At 36.2% G+C, this 18,102-nt stretch overlaps 1 protein-coding gene across 10 annotated transcripts in view; it reads right to left on the reverse strand.

Moving 5' to 3' along the window:
- The window catches only part of LOC117407249 (dystrophin-like), an 809,654-nt gene that overhangs the window by 172,930 nt on the left and 618,622 nt on the right, over positions 1-18,102 (reverse strand). For all 10 annotated transcript variants that reach the window (XM_059028873.1, XM_059028880.1, XM_059028876.1 and 7 more), the window contains one exon: positions 300-489. In XM_059028873.1, coding sequence (XP_058884856.1) covers positions 300-489 — 190 coding nt within the window. The remainder of the gene's footprint in view (positions 1-299; positions 490-18,102) is intronic.

Genomic DNA, 18,102 nt, shown 5'->3' on the forward strand with positions numbered 1-18,102 from the left:
TCTATTTAATGGAAAAATTAACCTTTCGTCTCAGACTACAATCAGACAAATTTATGAGATACTGGGATAATTGGGTTAGCTTTGTAACTACTTTAAGGTCTGATTTTATTCCATAAACACCCATATACAGTAAATTTTACATCTCTATGTATTTTCTTTTCTTCTCTTAAATGCTAGCACTATGTATATAGTTCTGCCTTCTTTATAACCAAAAAACAAGCAAGAGGTTAAGTGGATCACACAAGATGAAAAAGACGCATTATAAACTGCACGGAACTGTTATGGACAACCAGCCGTACCTGCCACTGCTTCACGAGCTCTCGAACCACATGGGCATCATCCAGCAAACCCTCCTTGTGGGTGGCATCTTGGAGAACATTGGCTGTTGTCTCAGCTTCCGTCAACCAGCCAAGGAACTTCTCCAGATCCAGGTAGAACTGCTGCAGGAGCCTGAGAGCTGCTTCCAACGCTGCCTCCCTCTCTCCCACCCTGCCGAGAAGAAGACACTTCATTACAATAACTTCAGTTTTTCAGTAAAAGGCAGCATAATTATTATTCTACCTCCTCTTTGGTACACCAAACTCATTATTATATATATACACGATTCTAAAAGTATCGAGTGAATATTGAGATACTACTCTCTAACCAGTATTGGGACACCTTTATAGACATGTGGTAGAAAAGACCACACATTAACAACTCTCATGATTTTTTTTAATTGTAATTGCCATTCAGAATGGCTCAATACGTAACAACTCACTAAAACAAATAACAATTAAAAAAAAATAGAAACCATGTGTGGATGAATTGTTTATGCAGGTGGTTTTTTGATTGATTGAGTGATTGGTTTATTTGTCTTTCGTTCACCAGGATAGACACTTGAGACTCTGTCTTATACCCCTTTCACACACAAATGCCACAACAGGCTTTAAAACAATTCTTTAAAATACGCATTCACACAGCATGAAATTGCGCAATTTATGCCAGTATAATACCACCACAAACATTTCACACAAACAAAGGGATCATGTATGTACAACTTTCAAGCCTGTCAGTCAACAGATCATAGTCATGGCAACGGTTGTAGCTACGCTCACGCATCATGTTGGCGATTCGCCCATAAATTACAGCATCACACCGTCCCTTCTATTTGTGAATTTACCTCCTCGTCAGCCCATAAGGTTAACAATTCCTTAACTTCTTCCGGACACCAATTTCTAACTCGTTCTTGATCAGCCATTGTATTTGAAAATAATGAAATTGTGTAACACTGACGACAAAAAGACCCAACACGTCCAGTATATAGTCACGTGGGATGTTGACTTTCAATCCACACCCACTATAGCGCTTCAGTACTGGCATAGCATTTCACACAGGCAGTGTGGTAGAGTAGAGGGAGGAGGAGAAAAGATGCAGTCCAGGAGGGTGCGGCTAAGGCTTGTGTACGCCCTTTCAAATATTGAACCCAGACACCAGACTTGTACTTTTAAGCACTTTCGTGCACATTTACTCACACAGAACAAAAACAAATTAAACACAAAACAAAAGCCTAGCTCCTTCTTAGGAGTGCTAACTAAACTTTTACATGTGATTTAAACTATAAGCAGGACGGCTAAGCTGTTTACCGGTTTACAAAAACACTTGTTACACACAGTTCACAAGTTAAACAATACTCTGAGGTTCACATAGTATCTTTCTAAGCCCACACAGGACTTTGGCCTTCACACAGACAGCAGCCCTGACTACAGGGTTTCCCCTGCCTTTATCCATGGCTTAATCAACCTCAGGTGTTTCACTTTAAAATGGAGCCAGGTGATTCCACTCTGGCTTCTGGTAACCCTGTGGCATTCTGCGGAATGTAGTCCTGCAGCATCCTCTTGGACTACATCTTCTCCCCCCCCCGCTATAACTCTAATATAGCCTCATTGTTTGTTTGTTTTTATGCCAAGCTGTATGGTACATTCTTAGTCCAGTCACCTCTTCAAGCCGGGTATTGGAATTCAATAAACTAGCAATCAATCTATCCTATACAAAAATTAATAGTCTCATAGAAAATAATTTCCTTCCCTTTTGAAAAGATAACCGCAAGCTGATTGCGTAATGTCCTCAAATAATTTATGGTTCCCTTTTTGGCGGTATATCAAATAATAAAGATGTATGCCTGTAATTGAATTTTTCTAATGAAGAGCTAAAATAATTAGTTTTTCCAATTTAATAAAATGTGTTTTAAGTGATTAAAGACGTGTTAAAAATACATTTATTACTGGGTTCTCTTAAATCCTAATTACAAATTAATCCTAAAATTGTTTATCTCAGGGTTAAAATATGTATTTATTTTTTAAATAAAGTGTTGATGTTACTAGTTCAGTTTAACCAAAAACACACTTGAGTCATTGATACTATAATAAAAGCTCCTTGTAGATCAATATTTACTAAAAAATTACATCAGAGCATGAATATACTCCATGAATATTTAAAAGATATCCTGATGAAGATCTCTTTACAAATGTGTGGGCACGCTATCTTTTTACTTGTTTGGACTAATTCATGCCCTGCACCTTTCTGATTAATGGATGTGTGTATAAACACTATTAATTTATACCTACCAACCTACCTACATATTGCAGTGGCTAAACAAGTCGGTTCTCTGGTCATCGGCCATATAATCTAGGTTGGGTAGAAGCTAAATGGAATCCCCTACAAAATGGCTTTCTTAGAAGTTTGTGTTAGGCCCATCAAACACGTGGGTTGGGTTAGCTCTGCATTTAGGAACCTGGCAGCCGGTTCAGTTTGCTTCCGGTAACTGATTGAATACACTGCATAGAGCTGAACGATTTGTTTAAAATGTCTTCAACCAAAAAGACACCAGCTGCATCAAATATCGGAAATACTAAAGATCGCTCTGTGCAGTACAAGAAAGGGACATTTCATGTGTCTGTTGTTATTTTTACTTTTACTTATGTTTTTATTTTGCTTTATAATTCCCTGATGGTGACACAAGAATGTCTTTAAAAAGGAGGACATCAAAAATTGTTTTTCAGGTAAACATTTTAATATTTAGGAACATTTGTTGTATAATAACTTTAGAGAAAATTATCCATTTTGAATGCGACCATGCTATTTTTTCTGCTTCAATAAATATTATGTTTAATCGTGAAATATCTTGAAATACCTATTTTTAGACTGTAAAATGCACTGAAATAAGCATTTTTTACAGTGAAGAAATACACAGCCCTAATTTTCCCTGATCTGTGGCAACTCGCTCTGGGCAGCAGTGATTGATCAGCTTAGATGGCACGAGACATTTAAAAAAAACATACGTTTTGCTTTTGCAGTTGGAGATAGTAGCATCTAAAGACAGGCAAGGCTCCATAAAGTGGAGAGCACAAGGCCCAAGCTTATCTAAAAGGTTCAAAGGAAACCCTTCTTCTGCTGACAAAAGTGGACTAATCCTGATCCTCAACTGGTTGTCCTGAGCCTCTTCTAACCCTAGTTGAAAGAAATGCGTAATACTGCTCTGGTTCAGATGAAGGCATGTGTTAGCCCTTTAATGGACACTGATGTCTGTTTGATGATTAGTGGAGTGCAAAGCCAAGGTTAAAGGGGGAAGATGATCTGCTTTGCACAAAATATGACATCAAAATCATTGTTAAATAACCTGATGGACTCTATTGACGTGAATCAACTGAGATTATAGTACAATGGCCATTTTCTCTATGGAAATATTTTTTTTAGCTTTACAAAGAAACCAAACACAAATAAAAAGTATAAACTTTTATTATAGCTATGTGTTATAAAAAAAATATACAATTTGGCAAACCAAACTGCATATTTATTTCTTTTAGATTCTATGTTATTTTCAATTGGAAAGCAGGCATCCCACTTGCTTCTCTGCAAAGGTGAATATGTAAAACATTTTAAGACCAGTTACCTAACACCAGCACACCGACTGCTTTCTTGCAGGAGCTGAAAGTCTGTGATGCAAGGGTGTATCTGAGCTACAGACATGCATTCAACAATACGTTCTCAGTGCCGCTTTATTTATCAAGAGAGCACATTACACAAGTTACGGTGAATACAGAGAATTCCTTCATAAGTAAAAGAACCAAAATGAACGATTCCTAACAAAGTTCTTTCTAACTGACAAGCAACAGGACACGTGTCTTGCAATATGAACAGCCTCATAAGGTAAAAAAATCCCCCCACCACACACAGTAAAATGAAATGCGTATACAGCAGTTGGGGGTAAATTAAATCCAGTAATTGTTTTGCTTTGCTGTGATTTCAAAAAATAAACCTGAAAGCCAAGAACTCCACACAAATGGAGCTGTATGTTTTAAGACAGTTACTAACAAGCAAAAGCCTGTGTGAAAAAAAAAACAACTGGATTATACTACTGCATAGAACAGCCAAAAATCCAGATGCCTGACAAAAATATAAGCAGCCTATGATTGATTTCAGTAATATCATATACTGTAGTAAACAGAAAAAAAAACGTCTTAAACAACGAAAGAAAGAAATACAACTGAAATATATATATATTTTTTACTGAAAAATATAACCTTCAACTTCATGGCTCTTTGACGGAAAGCTTACAGCTACACAACTGTTCAAAGTGCTACCAAGGGTCTTTCCTTTTCATACACTTTAAAATGACATCCTCTTTCTGAATGGTCAGACAAACCAATGTTCTGTGAAGACTGCAGGCTGGAGCTTCCGGAGTGATTAGGCCTTTTGTCAGAAACAAATTGCCACCATTGTCAATTCCCATAGATGCCTGCATCCAGTGTGATTAAGAAACTACTTTGTATTTCCCATTTAAAAGTGTTTTCTCTCACTTCACCCCTGTGTGTTAATCATTCAAAATTAACACCTCATTGTTTTGTTTTTCAATGAAAGACTTTTTAATGATACCTTTTCCTTTGTGACTTTAATGTCTTCTAACAAGTGCATGATGCTGGCTCTAAATTATTATTCCAAAGCCTGGTTTAGGCTGCATTGACACAGTGTTTTTTGTCAATGCAGCTGCAGCTAGCATGCAGCTTTAGCACATTCTATTTTTTAAAAAATGATTTGAAATCTCAGATTCTGTACTTGGCCAGGTGGGTAAACAATGGTGTCTCTCTTCAGCATTTGCGCCATTCTGATGGTATTTGGACACCCTGATCTACATACGTTATGCTTTCATTCACCTTTTGTTATATAATTTTAGGATTATGTTTTTTCTTGCTTCCACATCTGTTACACTGGCAACATGACCAGCTTGAGCTGGCTTTCAAGCCAAAGTGATTTACATTTCAATAATGTGTATTTATGTATACACTTTATACAAATATAAAACTCAGGAAGGAATGTCCTATTCCATAGAATATTTTTTAAATACATTTTTTGATAATATTCACAGTATATACAGCAATGATAAATGTAATTATCATTAATATTAATTAATTATAATTAATTGATTAATGGTTCATAGATTAATCACACCTGTGGCCTTTGATCGGTTAAAAAACAATTGATCGTTTAATTTTGTCTACCTGAGTGTGGTATCAAAAAACGGTGTGCAAAAGAAGTCTTGTAAAATGGAAATGGGTACTTATAAAAACCTTTGCTAAAGGGCAACTGGAAGGTATACCCAATATTTCACTGTATGTCAGAATTAAGAAAAAATGACTGCAACTTGCAACATTTGCTCATCGGTGCTTTCCTTTAATGGCACTACTATGCGTTTGTCATATCATTTTAGTCACAAATAAGCTGATTTTTCTTTTCAATGTTCTTTCAAACAATATCAGAAAATGAACAGCTACATCATACTTTTTCTTCAGCTAACAAGTAAAATAGCACTCAATAAATGACATTTCTCTTCAGCTAACCTAAATAAAATAGCACTCAGCAAGTTGCCTTTGTTAGTCTGAAACTAGAAAATTGTGTTTTTCTATTCCAGAGTAAAACATAAAAAACATAAGTCAATACATGCTAGAAAAAGACAAAAGAGTTGCTGCCAACGTATTCCTCACAGAACTGAATGTATTAACAGAACATGTTTTGTGCAAGATGCCCATTCAAACAATGACAGCAGTAGGGATGCTAGAGGGTGTTGCTCTGTAACACAGGTAAAAGAAGGCCTAGGTGAAAGACATATTTAATATGTGAAAAAGATCTGTAACATTGCTACCATAAAACTTCAATTAAACGCCTCTGGCGTTTATTTGCAATATTTGCCTGCAGACCCGGCGCGTATTGGAGGTTAAAACAGTGTTGCTGTGAAAAGGTTATTTTGTGGCAGCAGCAGTTTTAGAAAAACAATATAAGCTCCCTTCACTGGGAAATTTTAGGTAATTGCAAACCTCTTTAGAAATTACAGTGCACTTACACTTGTGGTTGTGAATTTACAATGTATCACATTTACAATGACAGTGTTACAAATTAGAGACACGTAATGTAAAGTGCTAGCAACTAATCTTAGTTACTTAATAATTGATGCTACACTGCTTGAAAGGAACAGATTAAAATTAAATGTTACTTCTTTAACACTTAACATGTAAATCTTCCCTGTGAACCATCATCATTTTAACAAGAGGGCATAATTTGCTGTAAATAATTCACTAGAGTTCTTATTCATGCGCTATATCCACTAAAAAAAGCATCATCAGTCACAGACGTCCAGGAGATCTCACTTCAATCTCACATCTGCATGCAAATTGTACGCAGCATGTCCCTAGATATGTACTGTATCTTCAAGTAAGGCTTTGCAGAGGTTTTGAAAACTACAGCACCAAAACACTCGGTGTGGTGTTATTTTGTGGTATGCGTTAAAACATGGTACACCGTGTAATACGCTTGCCTGGGCAATCACAAATGATTTTAGCTCAGAAAACAAGGAAATGCCCAACTGAAAGGGGTACGATGTACTGAGTTTGGCCCTTAAAGTTATTTTTAATATAATGTTTTTCACAATTCAGGAAATTTTATGTGACTAACTGATGAGCAACACATTGGGTTATCTAAAATTGTAAACATATATGATTTTGTGGGTGAACTACAGTTTGTGTTGTTCGTAGTGATTTGTGCATTAGTCAATCACAGCATTGACAGCGTACCATTTTCTGGCGTTACATGGGTAAAGTTTGGTAGGCGTACCACATTCTGACAATGTACCACTTTCTGGCCCTACATTGGTATACTAAATTCAACATTGGCAATTTGGAATAAGTATATACTAGTTGCAATGGTAGTTGTTGCAGCAGTCACATGTAAATATCTGTATGAATGACAAAATTAGCTATCAAGTGACAGACTTAGATGTGCTAAGAAGGACAGATATGTACCTCATTGTAAATAAAGACCTTTTCAAGTTACTCCAATAAAATATTCATGTGCAAAAGTAAACCAAAACAAATAGTGCAGAACACTCCAAGGAGAGCCCATTGGTAAATAAGGGGCTGACTGATTGTTTTCACATGACAATCTTCCTGATCTTTAAGCGTTTCAAGAATATAGGCTAAATGTTTAATAAAGAATGTTGGGCCTTATCCAAAAACTTTAGCCCAGGATTATTTTTGAACAATTATATATCTACAAATACAGCAAGGATCTCCTTGACCTATATATGCAGAACCTATTGCAAAGGCATATAGCTTGCATGCTGTTTATATATATATATATATATATATATATATATATATATATATATATATATATATGTGCAAATATTGGGTTTCCTTAATGAACAAAAGTTAATTTAGCACTGTTTCAAATGAAAGTTACTCCACAGCACTTACATCCAAGATATGGAAATAAAATAATATTGCTCCGACAAGTCATAAAATAAAATGTAAATATAATCAGCTAAATAATTCAATTGATATTTGCTTATAATTTATATAGCTATTTATTGGAAAGATAATAGGAGACATCACAAACTTAATTATCTTTGACATCCACTGAAAATAGAGTTCAATCGTTCTTCATCAACATATCACCATGTTTGCTTTGTATTACATGAGAAACCACGCCTCCATTTTAAATGGGATTGGAATATTAAATTATCATGTCCAATGCAGACGAATGATGCTGTTAAAATAAACTTAAGTGTTCTATTAAGTACATTGACCTGACAAGCAAATTTAGGAGTGAAGACAGACAAGAATTTTACCTGGAATTTTGACAGTATACAAAGTACCTGGGATACAACATTTACAATTTAGAAAAAATGAAATTTGGGTGTTTTTCAGGGATGTGTGCAATAAACCACAAGACAAGCATGAGACTATAGTCATTATGAGAATGTGTATTCTGATGTAGTACAGTATAGAAGATCTGTTCCAACATATAAAGCTGTAGAAATTGTAATATGAATAGTTTTTGCAAAATGTGATAAATTGATTTGGACAATACAAAAACAAACCTTCACACACACAAGCAACACAGGTCATTACATAAAGGACACATACTCACATACAATGTATTATTAATAATAATAATAATAATAATAATAATAATAATAATAATAATAATAATAATAATAACAACCAAGATGATATTTATGGGCCACAGAAGCTGTGCAACCTATCTAACACGTTCTCTGCTTCCTTAAGAACAACATTTTCAGGAAAACCAATTTGATAATCAAAATACACACACACACACACACACACACAAAACAAACAAATCCACTGAGGACACCTTCAAATCAATGGACCTGGCCAACTCTTGGGCTCGCTATTCTAGTCTCACAGATTGGAGCCATATTAGCCAAAATAGAAACACTTTTCATAAGGGATGGTTTTACCTGTTTATATATGTAAAGCAATACGACCTGACAGAGGGAATTACCAGGCATGATGGACCATAATGCCTGGCAATGCCTGATGTGGAGGGTCTTATTGCTTTTATACTTCAATGTTACAGCACAATTCATTATAATTTGTATTTATTTTAACTGTATTTATTTTGTTTTTCATTTACAAATATAGTCCTCCATTATAACAATGTTGCCTAGGAAAAAAAACTTTTTTTATTTTTTTTATTTTAATAAATTGCCATTATGTTTCCGATATAATTATTTTCCTAATGACCCACAAGTATATCAGATATTTGTATCGCTCACATTGGTTGGATCTAGTCTGGTTTGGGGAAAGATAGAAAGCTGGCAGATTCTTCGGACATTTCATTATATATTTCTCCAGTGACTTCATGGGGCAGTTTGGATCATCGGGACACTCATACATTTAATGATCATATTTTGATATGTTGTAAATAAAACATGACCCTTTTAAATGACTCCTTGTCACAAAGACGACCAGAGTGGGTGGCGTCAGACCGGAAGCAGGAAGGAATTCAAACACAGACAGACGGTGATGGTGATGAGCTGAGTGCAATGGCTGCACTCAGCGTTTATTAACAAATAAAAGGTTTCAAACAGCACAAAAACACTGGACACGGCACTTGCGCCAAAATAAACAGACATACAAAACGGACTAACACTAAACAAACGGTGCACGGACAGACAAACAGACATGGTGAGAACAAACACTTTACGTTTACGATCTTTCACTATTTAGTTTCTCCTCTCTCTCTCACCCGTTCTCCTCTTCCGAACACCCAACCCCGACTGAATGAAAATGTGCATCTATATATACTGTTGTGCTGGGATTCAATTACTAATTAATTATTCACTTGAATCCCAGCACGTGAATTAATTCTGTGCAACCCCGTGCTCGCATATTATATTTTAAATGCACGTGCGTGATGTGCAATCCCGTGCCTAAATACAAATATACAATTTAAACACACGTGAAACACAGACCTGTTTATATCCCGTGTACCAATCTATACACCAACATTAACATACGCACGCATACATACAACATAGAACACACAAATGCACACAGGGGTGGGGCACTTTGCCACACTCCTACACGTTTTAGTTTAGTACAGACTGAGTGGTAGATGTACATACCAGAATTTGCATTTTCGTTTGCGACAATTTGCAAAGGTTACATTTTGCCGTATGTACTAAGAGAAAAAATGTTTATGGAAAGAGCCGTAATATACAAATTTAAATATTTGTTGCATCTTCTTAGCGAGATCTCTAGCATTATACATTGCGAGAGTTGTGCGACATTGTTCAAATATAATAGAGGCAGTTGAGTTGTGGTTTGCTGCAGAAGAGGAAGGCCGAAGGATAACGTCTATACAGGCAAGGGTGCAAGAATCAAAATAACATTGTTTTTGTTAAATGTAAACGTCATCTGTACAATGCATTGTGTTCTGTCTTCATTTTGCCTTTATTAATACTGATAATATATATTAAATGAAAGGCAGTTTCATCCCATCAGATTCGATAGCGGAGCCCCCAACTTCACCCCAAATATCTTTTTTATAATCATACAGTAGCCCCTCGCTAAACTGGACATTTGTCCGACATGTGGTAGGCTATACATTACATTATGTAAGAATATAAATCTATACAGTAGGCCTATACAGTATACAGTACAGTAGTAAAATCAAATAAATACCACTTTCTTTTTTACTTTAGTCTACCAGTAACACAAAATGAAATTAAATGATTTTATTATTATTATTATTATTATTATTATTATTATTATTATTATTATTATTATTATTATTATTATTAATAAATTGGCCTACTTGGTAACCTATTTAACACAAAATAGATAATGGTCCTATACAGATGCTCAGAATGAGCTGGAGGGGTTAGTGGCACATGTGTGCAGTCTATTGCTCCCAACACGTTGGGGAAACCAGAAATGTCATAGAAATTTGTTTTCAAGGCTTGTAAGTACACCCTGACTTTAGTGAAAATTAGGTACTTCGGTGTACGCCTTAAAAATGCATTGCGTACAACTGGCAACACACGAGAAAAAGTGGACTGGGAAATGCCAACAACAATTGCGACTGTTTAAAACGTACATCCAAAAGATTTTAACAAATTGATATAATTGTAAGTGTTGCAATTGCCGGGATACACCTCTGTAACAGGGGAGATCTGTACTGACTGTCTCGTAAGATCTGCCTGTCAGTCATGGCAATGGCATGGAGAGGTGGGGAAGAGGGTCTGTTGGATTTCCCTCTCTCTGAGTGGCTGAGAGGCGGGCCTTGGGGGATTGCTGAACCTTTAAATAACGCTCTGTTGTTCCCTCAGAGATCTGCCCCTCTAAGACGAGATACAAGCCAGCGGAAGCGCTGTTGCTGGACCAAGCACAGCTGGAGAGGACCAAAATAAAAAGAAAAAAAATATATTATTTTTAGTAGCGGGGAAAAGACTTGGGCAGAACCCTGGAGAGTATACACCTAGTTACTTAGGGAACCAGTGAGCGAAGGACGGAGACCCAGGCCGTGCGGGTAGCGAAGCTAAAGAGTGCAGGGTGAAGCTGAAGAGTGCAGTACCTTTATTTTGTAGTTTTATTACTGTGTTTTATTTTCCCTTTTTCTTTCACCTTTTGTCATTTATTATTATTTTCAGAGCACCTGTGAGTGCAACAGCATTGTGAACTGTTTACCTGTGTTGGTATTCCCGTGGACCTGATTACTGTTGTCGGTATTCAGGCAACGGACAACAGCGCCCTCTGCGGGCTAAAATAAAACAGTGCGCCTGAGCGGTGTTACAAATAAAATTCTGTCTCCTGTGTGCCAGTGAATTGTCCACCACGTTTCCACAACCTCATTATAATATTTGAGAACCTTCATTTGCACTATCTCCGCCCCCTTTTTGCGAATGTATGCAAAAACGCCCTTAATTATATATTCATCTAAGGGTGAACCTACCGCAAAGCATTCCCAAAAAAGTCGCTAACATCACTGCGCTTGTTCAAACAACACTGCCACCTATATGTGTTTTATAACACTTAAAAATGTCTCAAATAATTTCTAATTTCTATTGTTGTTTTGATTTGGACACTGATTTTCTTGTGTAGATGACATTCTGCATAAAGTTTTATTTTTATATTTTTATATTTTGATACAGCTTAAAGCACATGTAACTAGCTAAACAAGACATTTGCAGTCTCTCATATCTTAGCATCTGGGAAGAGAGCCAAAGTTAGCAGGTGTCTAATCAAGATGGGTGGAGGAGTGGAGACACAGTGTGAAAACAGAACACTACAAACAAAGGACTAGTTAAAAACAGTTTTTAACAGATTAGGTTAAGATGCTTAAATGTGATGCACCATAGAATGTGATTTGGGAGAGTCCCCCCCCCCCCCCCCCCCCCCCTTTCCAGGAGGTGTGATAGCAGGGTGGATCCATACTGACTGGAAGAGAGTATACAAAATGGGGTTGAAATACTAATATATTCATAGTATTTAATGTAATGTTTTAGTTTGAATAGTTGAATAGAACAATTAATAGTTGAATAGAATAATTCCTTGATTTGACTCCACGGATGTCTGTGTTATGATACAAACGTATACATTAGGGTGCATGCTGTGACCTGCGCGTCTTTACTTGCTTGTATCTAATGTTTATACAATTGTATTAACATTATTTTCTTTTATACATATAAAGTATTTTTGATAACAAAAATAATTTGACAAATTTATTTCCCTACACTTAAGAATGTTACCTATCTGCCTCCGTCTAACTTATCCAAACAGCCTGTAGCACTTTCATTAATACCAGTAAAGGTAGGAACAACAGAGAGGGTGTAAATTGGCAGATTGAACTCAAGGTTATAGCGAAAGACAGTTGCGAAGACGCCATAAACAGGGTTTGAAATGAATCTGCGTCGAAGCACAGTCTGTTGACAATGAAAGTAAAGATTTGCCAGGTAAAATAATCCCAATATTAATTGATTTAATATAAAAAATATACACATTTTATTGCTATTTATTTTAAATATATACTTGTGGTATAAACAGAATACTGAATGATTGCTTGCAGTATACGGTTTTTATTCCCCTTAGGAGTATGTCCTTACACAAACCACTCACCCGTCAGAGTTTGTGATTTACTGGGACATCCTCCTATGGTGAATAAAAACAGTATACCATGAATGATCATTCAGCATCATCTCTTTCTCTCTCTCTATATATAGTTGCTGGTAGCACCTGTCACAAACAATATATGTTATTCATGTCATTTATTTTCAGTATATTATTTACTCATAAAAACACATCAAAGGCAAACAGTATGCTTAGGGTTTCCGGCTCTGAGTAACCGCAGTGGCTATTTGCTTGCAGGCCTGCTCTGTATTAAACCCCCTATGTTACCAGCACTAATACCCCCAGATCATCTCAAGTTCCACAGCCTTGATTGTATATGACACAATAATAATCATCATATATTGAGGTTGAAATCAATTTGACAGCAACCAACTCAGGACTGCTTTTTCCAATTATCCTATTACAGGCCCGCTCATGTTTGGGAAAATAAGTTTATATTTCCAATTCCACCCAGGCACAAAAATGAGAAAAGTGCAATGCCTCAGAATATTAAGTTGAATGTCTTATACGCTTCGGTCAAGGAAGCCAGGCTTCACCGAATAGGTTTATTAGAAGGGCCGAAACTTAAATAAAATTCAATGCCATTGTAACACTGCTGCATCGGGTATTTGAAAAGATAACACACATGTGGAACTTATTGTAAATGTGCATACTAATTGAGACATCACTAAGGAGTTAAACAAACAAAACAGAAACCAACTAACAATCTCCTTGCCAAAATGATGACAATACAACTATTACCATAGTGCTAATGTGTATATACAGTGAGTTACCTGTAAAAGGCACATTTGGCCATTTCCTCAGTCTGTAATTGAATCCTACTTTTTGAAAAGAAAAAAAAAAACCTATGAAACTATGCCGATACAACTGAAATCACCACAAGCCAGAAGTCTACATATTGTACAGACTACATACCTTTCAAATCATTATAATAGACTTGTTTATTAGGCACAGTGATCTCAGCAGCTCGCGAGGGGAAAATACAGATAATCTTTGAAATTCCCCTTGAAAATAGATAGTAATGCCACTTGTGTACACATGCCTAGGACGTTTTGTACCTTTCCGAGGTTGCATATAAAATTAGATACCAAGTAATAACTTCTTAGGAAGGCGACAGTTTGTGAATTCCTAACTAAGTAAACCGGGGAGCAGAGTTAGGCCTTCAAAGACAGCATTCCTATTGGCCAAGTCAAACTTGGTCTGTACGTGATCAGTATTCAGCTAGAGCCACTGTAAGAAAACAGGGACATTTTTACAGTAAGTTGCCTGGTAAAAGCTATGCATGGAGATACTGTGTATGATGTTAGTCAGTATCAGATTTATTATATCATGGGTTTTTCTGGTAGCACTTTATATTACCGGACATGAATAGTATTACATTGTAATAACTGGGTGATGATGAATCATTAGTGCTCTTACTTGGTAAGTACTGTGCAATCACATGTTTTACCTGACATATTACATGGTAACACCATGGAACACCATTCATTCCCATGTAATTACATATTTATTATTGCAGTAGTTACCATGTCATTTATAGCTACCCAGCTACTACCATGTTATTAAATAGTCATATAAACCATGTAATCTGAAGTGCAATTTTAGATTACAGGGCTGTAATACAGTGGGTGGGTGGAGATCTCTCTGCTTTAGTGACTGCTGTGAGGGGGGTGCAGTAGTCTGGGGTGGCACTGTTTTGCAGGCTTTGAAATAAGAGGCTATATCATTAGAGTGTGTTGGAACCCTGTGAAAAATCTCAGCCATAATCAAGAAAAATAAAACCTAATCATTTGTCCTGTCTGTATGATAAAGCAAAATCAATAAACACTTTTCTGTGTAACTGCATAAAAGTATGATATGGATTTTGTCCAGCAAAAAAGCCCATGCCGACTGAAATCCCAATTTTTGAGAATATTATTAAAGAAAACAAAATGTATCAGAGAAAAAGTAACAAACAAACTAACAAACTCTGCCTGTCACATACAGTAATATGATTTGGGTATTTAGTTACACCCTGTAGCACAAACTAAAGCACAAACTAAAGCTAATTTAGACTGTTGTTAAATTTGCAAAATGTCTTTCAGGCCTGCGGTGTCCCTAATGCCCGTCTTGTTCGCAACACAACAACTAATCTCTTCTAGACTGTAAGTAACATCAGACAAAATGTTTTAAAGAAAAGCATAATGGAAAGATGCAATGCCTTTCTGTTGTTAACTCTAATCTAGTCCTGAAAGAAGATATTCATCAACATCAAAAAGGCACATGGGAAGAGGCAAACCCCCTACCCACCCACAACTGCAATTGTTTGTAGTGTCTATTAGTAGAATTCAAAACATAAAGATCATGTCATATTCTCTATAGAACACATGAACCTGTGGATAAGAAAACCTATATAAATGCAGATTTTGGGCATCCCTGTGATATATTCCTCATATACTCTACACACCCTGCATGTGACATGCAGCTCAAAGAGCAATAAGTTAGTATAAAGTACCAAGCTCAACCCTAAGGCGTGGTGAATTGGGGCTCTGGTCACTACTGGATCGATGACCACTGAAATGATTATCTGAGTCTCATTATTGTCGAGTTCACTTGCCTGATTGTAGACAATGCTGAAAATACAATATTTTCAATTTATGGAATTATATATATTTTAATATGTGATTGTTATTATGAGACGTTCCTTGTTTGATGTGGTGCAGTAACTTGTGCATTTCTATCTGCCAAGTGTAATTATGAGTAATTAAAGAAATTCTGAATGTCATTCTGCATAGCAACTCCCAAGAATGTTTCGATATGGTCTAAAAATCAAGGACACTACTCCAAAACTGGAACAATGGGGGGTATTCAGAACATTCCCCCTCACAGCCAGTGCAAAATGGTCCCCTAATGAATGTATCATTTACAGTTTTAGGCCTGTATGACGTAGCTGAGTGTCTCAATTAACAGCGTGGCCTGTTTTTGATACACAACTACAAACTACGTAGGGCCTCACTTGGGCCAGCAAGGATATATTATTTTGTTTGCTCTTGTTATAAACTGAACTGAACCCTTCGTACATCTATCAAATTACAGTATCTCTCCTTCCTGACATGGTGTTCTAACTTAAACCAAACAGAAATTAACATTTAAGAAACAAATTGTAAAAAGAAATACTGCCAGAATATACTGTAACACATTATATAATTCATTACAAAGTCTTGTTATCCTGTGATGAGGGTGATGTGCGTGTCAGAGCAGAGATGCTCTTGTTTAGTTTTATATTTTGTATCTGTTGAAAATGTATACCATAGCATTCATAACGTACACACTGTTATACTTATCCATAACATTGTTTGAGTACTTAGGCAATTATGAGCTTGAATCAAAGCCAAACACAATCTACTAAACTTCACCTTCATTATTACTAATAAGTGACTAACTCCTCTGCAAAGCCCTTCTTGCCTTACTTCCATAATGATCTTTCGTAAACTTTAAAATAAAATAAAAAATCTAATTTCCTACACTCATTTGAACAGTTGTAATAGCTGGCTTTTGAAAACATGTAAAGCTATTGTTATAATATTGACTCCAATTCATTTGCATACAGTGAAATGTCACCTGAAATTGTGTTATCAAACGGTTTACTGTAATCCCACTAACTTCACTTCAAGGCATTGTAACGGTTCCTGTAACTTTAACAATAGGTGGTGCTGGTTTCGCCCATATATTATGTGTGTGTGAGAGAGAGAGAGTACACAGAGAGGGAGTGTGAGACTGAGTGCACACGTGTAGCTTACTATTACTGAACTGCCTGTTTATCGACTGTACAAGTCATAGGGATTATTATTATCATTTTCTAGCATTCAGATTGTGCTCAGATTAAACTGTTGTGAAGAGTAGAAAGGTTTCCCATTAATAAAGTGGATATATTTGTTTTACACTGGATTTCATGCGGCTCATTTCTGAAAAGGATACAAACACCACTGAAGGTCTGGGGTCCAGCCTGCAGACCCTCACAGTGGCACCCAACGAGTTCTGAACTCAAAGGCCCAAAGGAGGATATATATATATACACACAGTAGTCTCTGTGTATAGGAACACCTCCTAAGAGAACACTTCGCCTAAGCGAATACCCTTGTGGTGAAACAGATTTTTCCCATTGTAAAGGAACAGGATTTTTCCCATCTAAAGGAACAGGAACTTTGCTTAAAAGAACACCTTCTTGGCTCCGATAGGGATTCACGCATATAGTACTGTTTTGTAAAAAAGCGACTTGTCATCACGAGAGTCTTGAGGGACACTGATTGGTTTATTAAATCTTTCCAGAACTGGCGTCATATCATTGAATTGTTTTGTATTCTGATTTCCACGAGTATTAAACAAGCGTCATCGCCGTTCTTCTGGGTAATGTAGTTTAGAAACCAATCCTTTAACCTTCCGCTCCGGTGAACATTCTGCCTGTTTGAGGTCTGACTGACATAACGTGGCTTTCGGCTTGTGTATCAGGACAAATATCCACCGAAAGTATACTGTATTATACCTTTCTAAACAGCTGAGAATATGAAGATTATTAAGAGCATAACGTTTTCACTCTATGATGAAATATACCTTACGATTACGTACTTTGAATGTAAAAAATAAGTTTTAAAATGTACTCAAATTAATTTTTCTTTAGAAATGTCTCCATAAGTGTAATTTAGTGATCTCCTACCTAAAAACTGTAAAAGTATCAGTGGAGCCACAACTCTTAGGATTTTATAAATACTGTGTCTGGTTTTCATTTTACAACAAATTGTTTGACGGGTGTGCAATGTGAAGAAGCTCGCCATCAGCTACAACTGTCAACTCATCAACATCAGGGGTCGGCACCATGTCTTGGTTATGTAAAGCAATTAGTCTGCTCTCAGGTAATGCTGCGCTTTAAAATCATGGTATATACGTAGTGTTCCGTGTTTGCAGTTTATTCTGAATTTTACCAAAAAATTAAAGGATTTTTTTTTTTAACTGGACGTCGTTTTTTTCTGATTTATACCCGATTTTTGTCTATTATTCAATATTTTCCCAGTACTATTTTCAAGGAAATACACAATATTTTGATTAAAATACTGATTTATTTTGACTCTGACATTGTAATAAGCAGCCCTACACTGTA

This window comes from Acipenser ruthenus, chromosome 8, assembly GCF_902713425.1.
Source record: "Acipenser ruthenus chromosome 8, fAciRut3.2 maternal haplotype, whole genome shotgun sequence".
NCBI lineage: Eukaryota > Metazoa > Chordata > Actinopteri > Acipenseriformes > Acipenseridae > Acipenser > Acipenser ruthenus.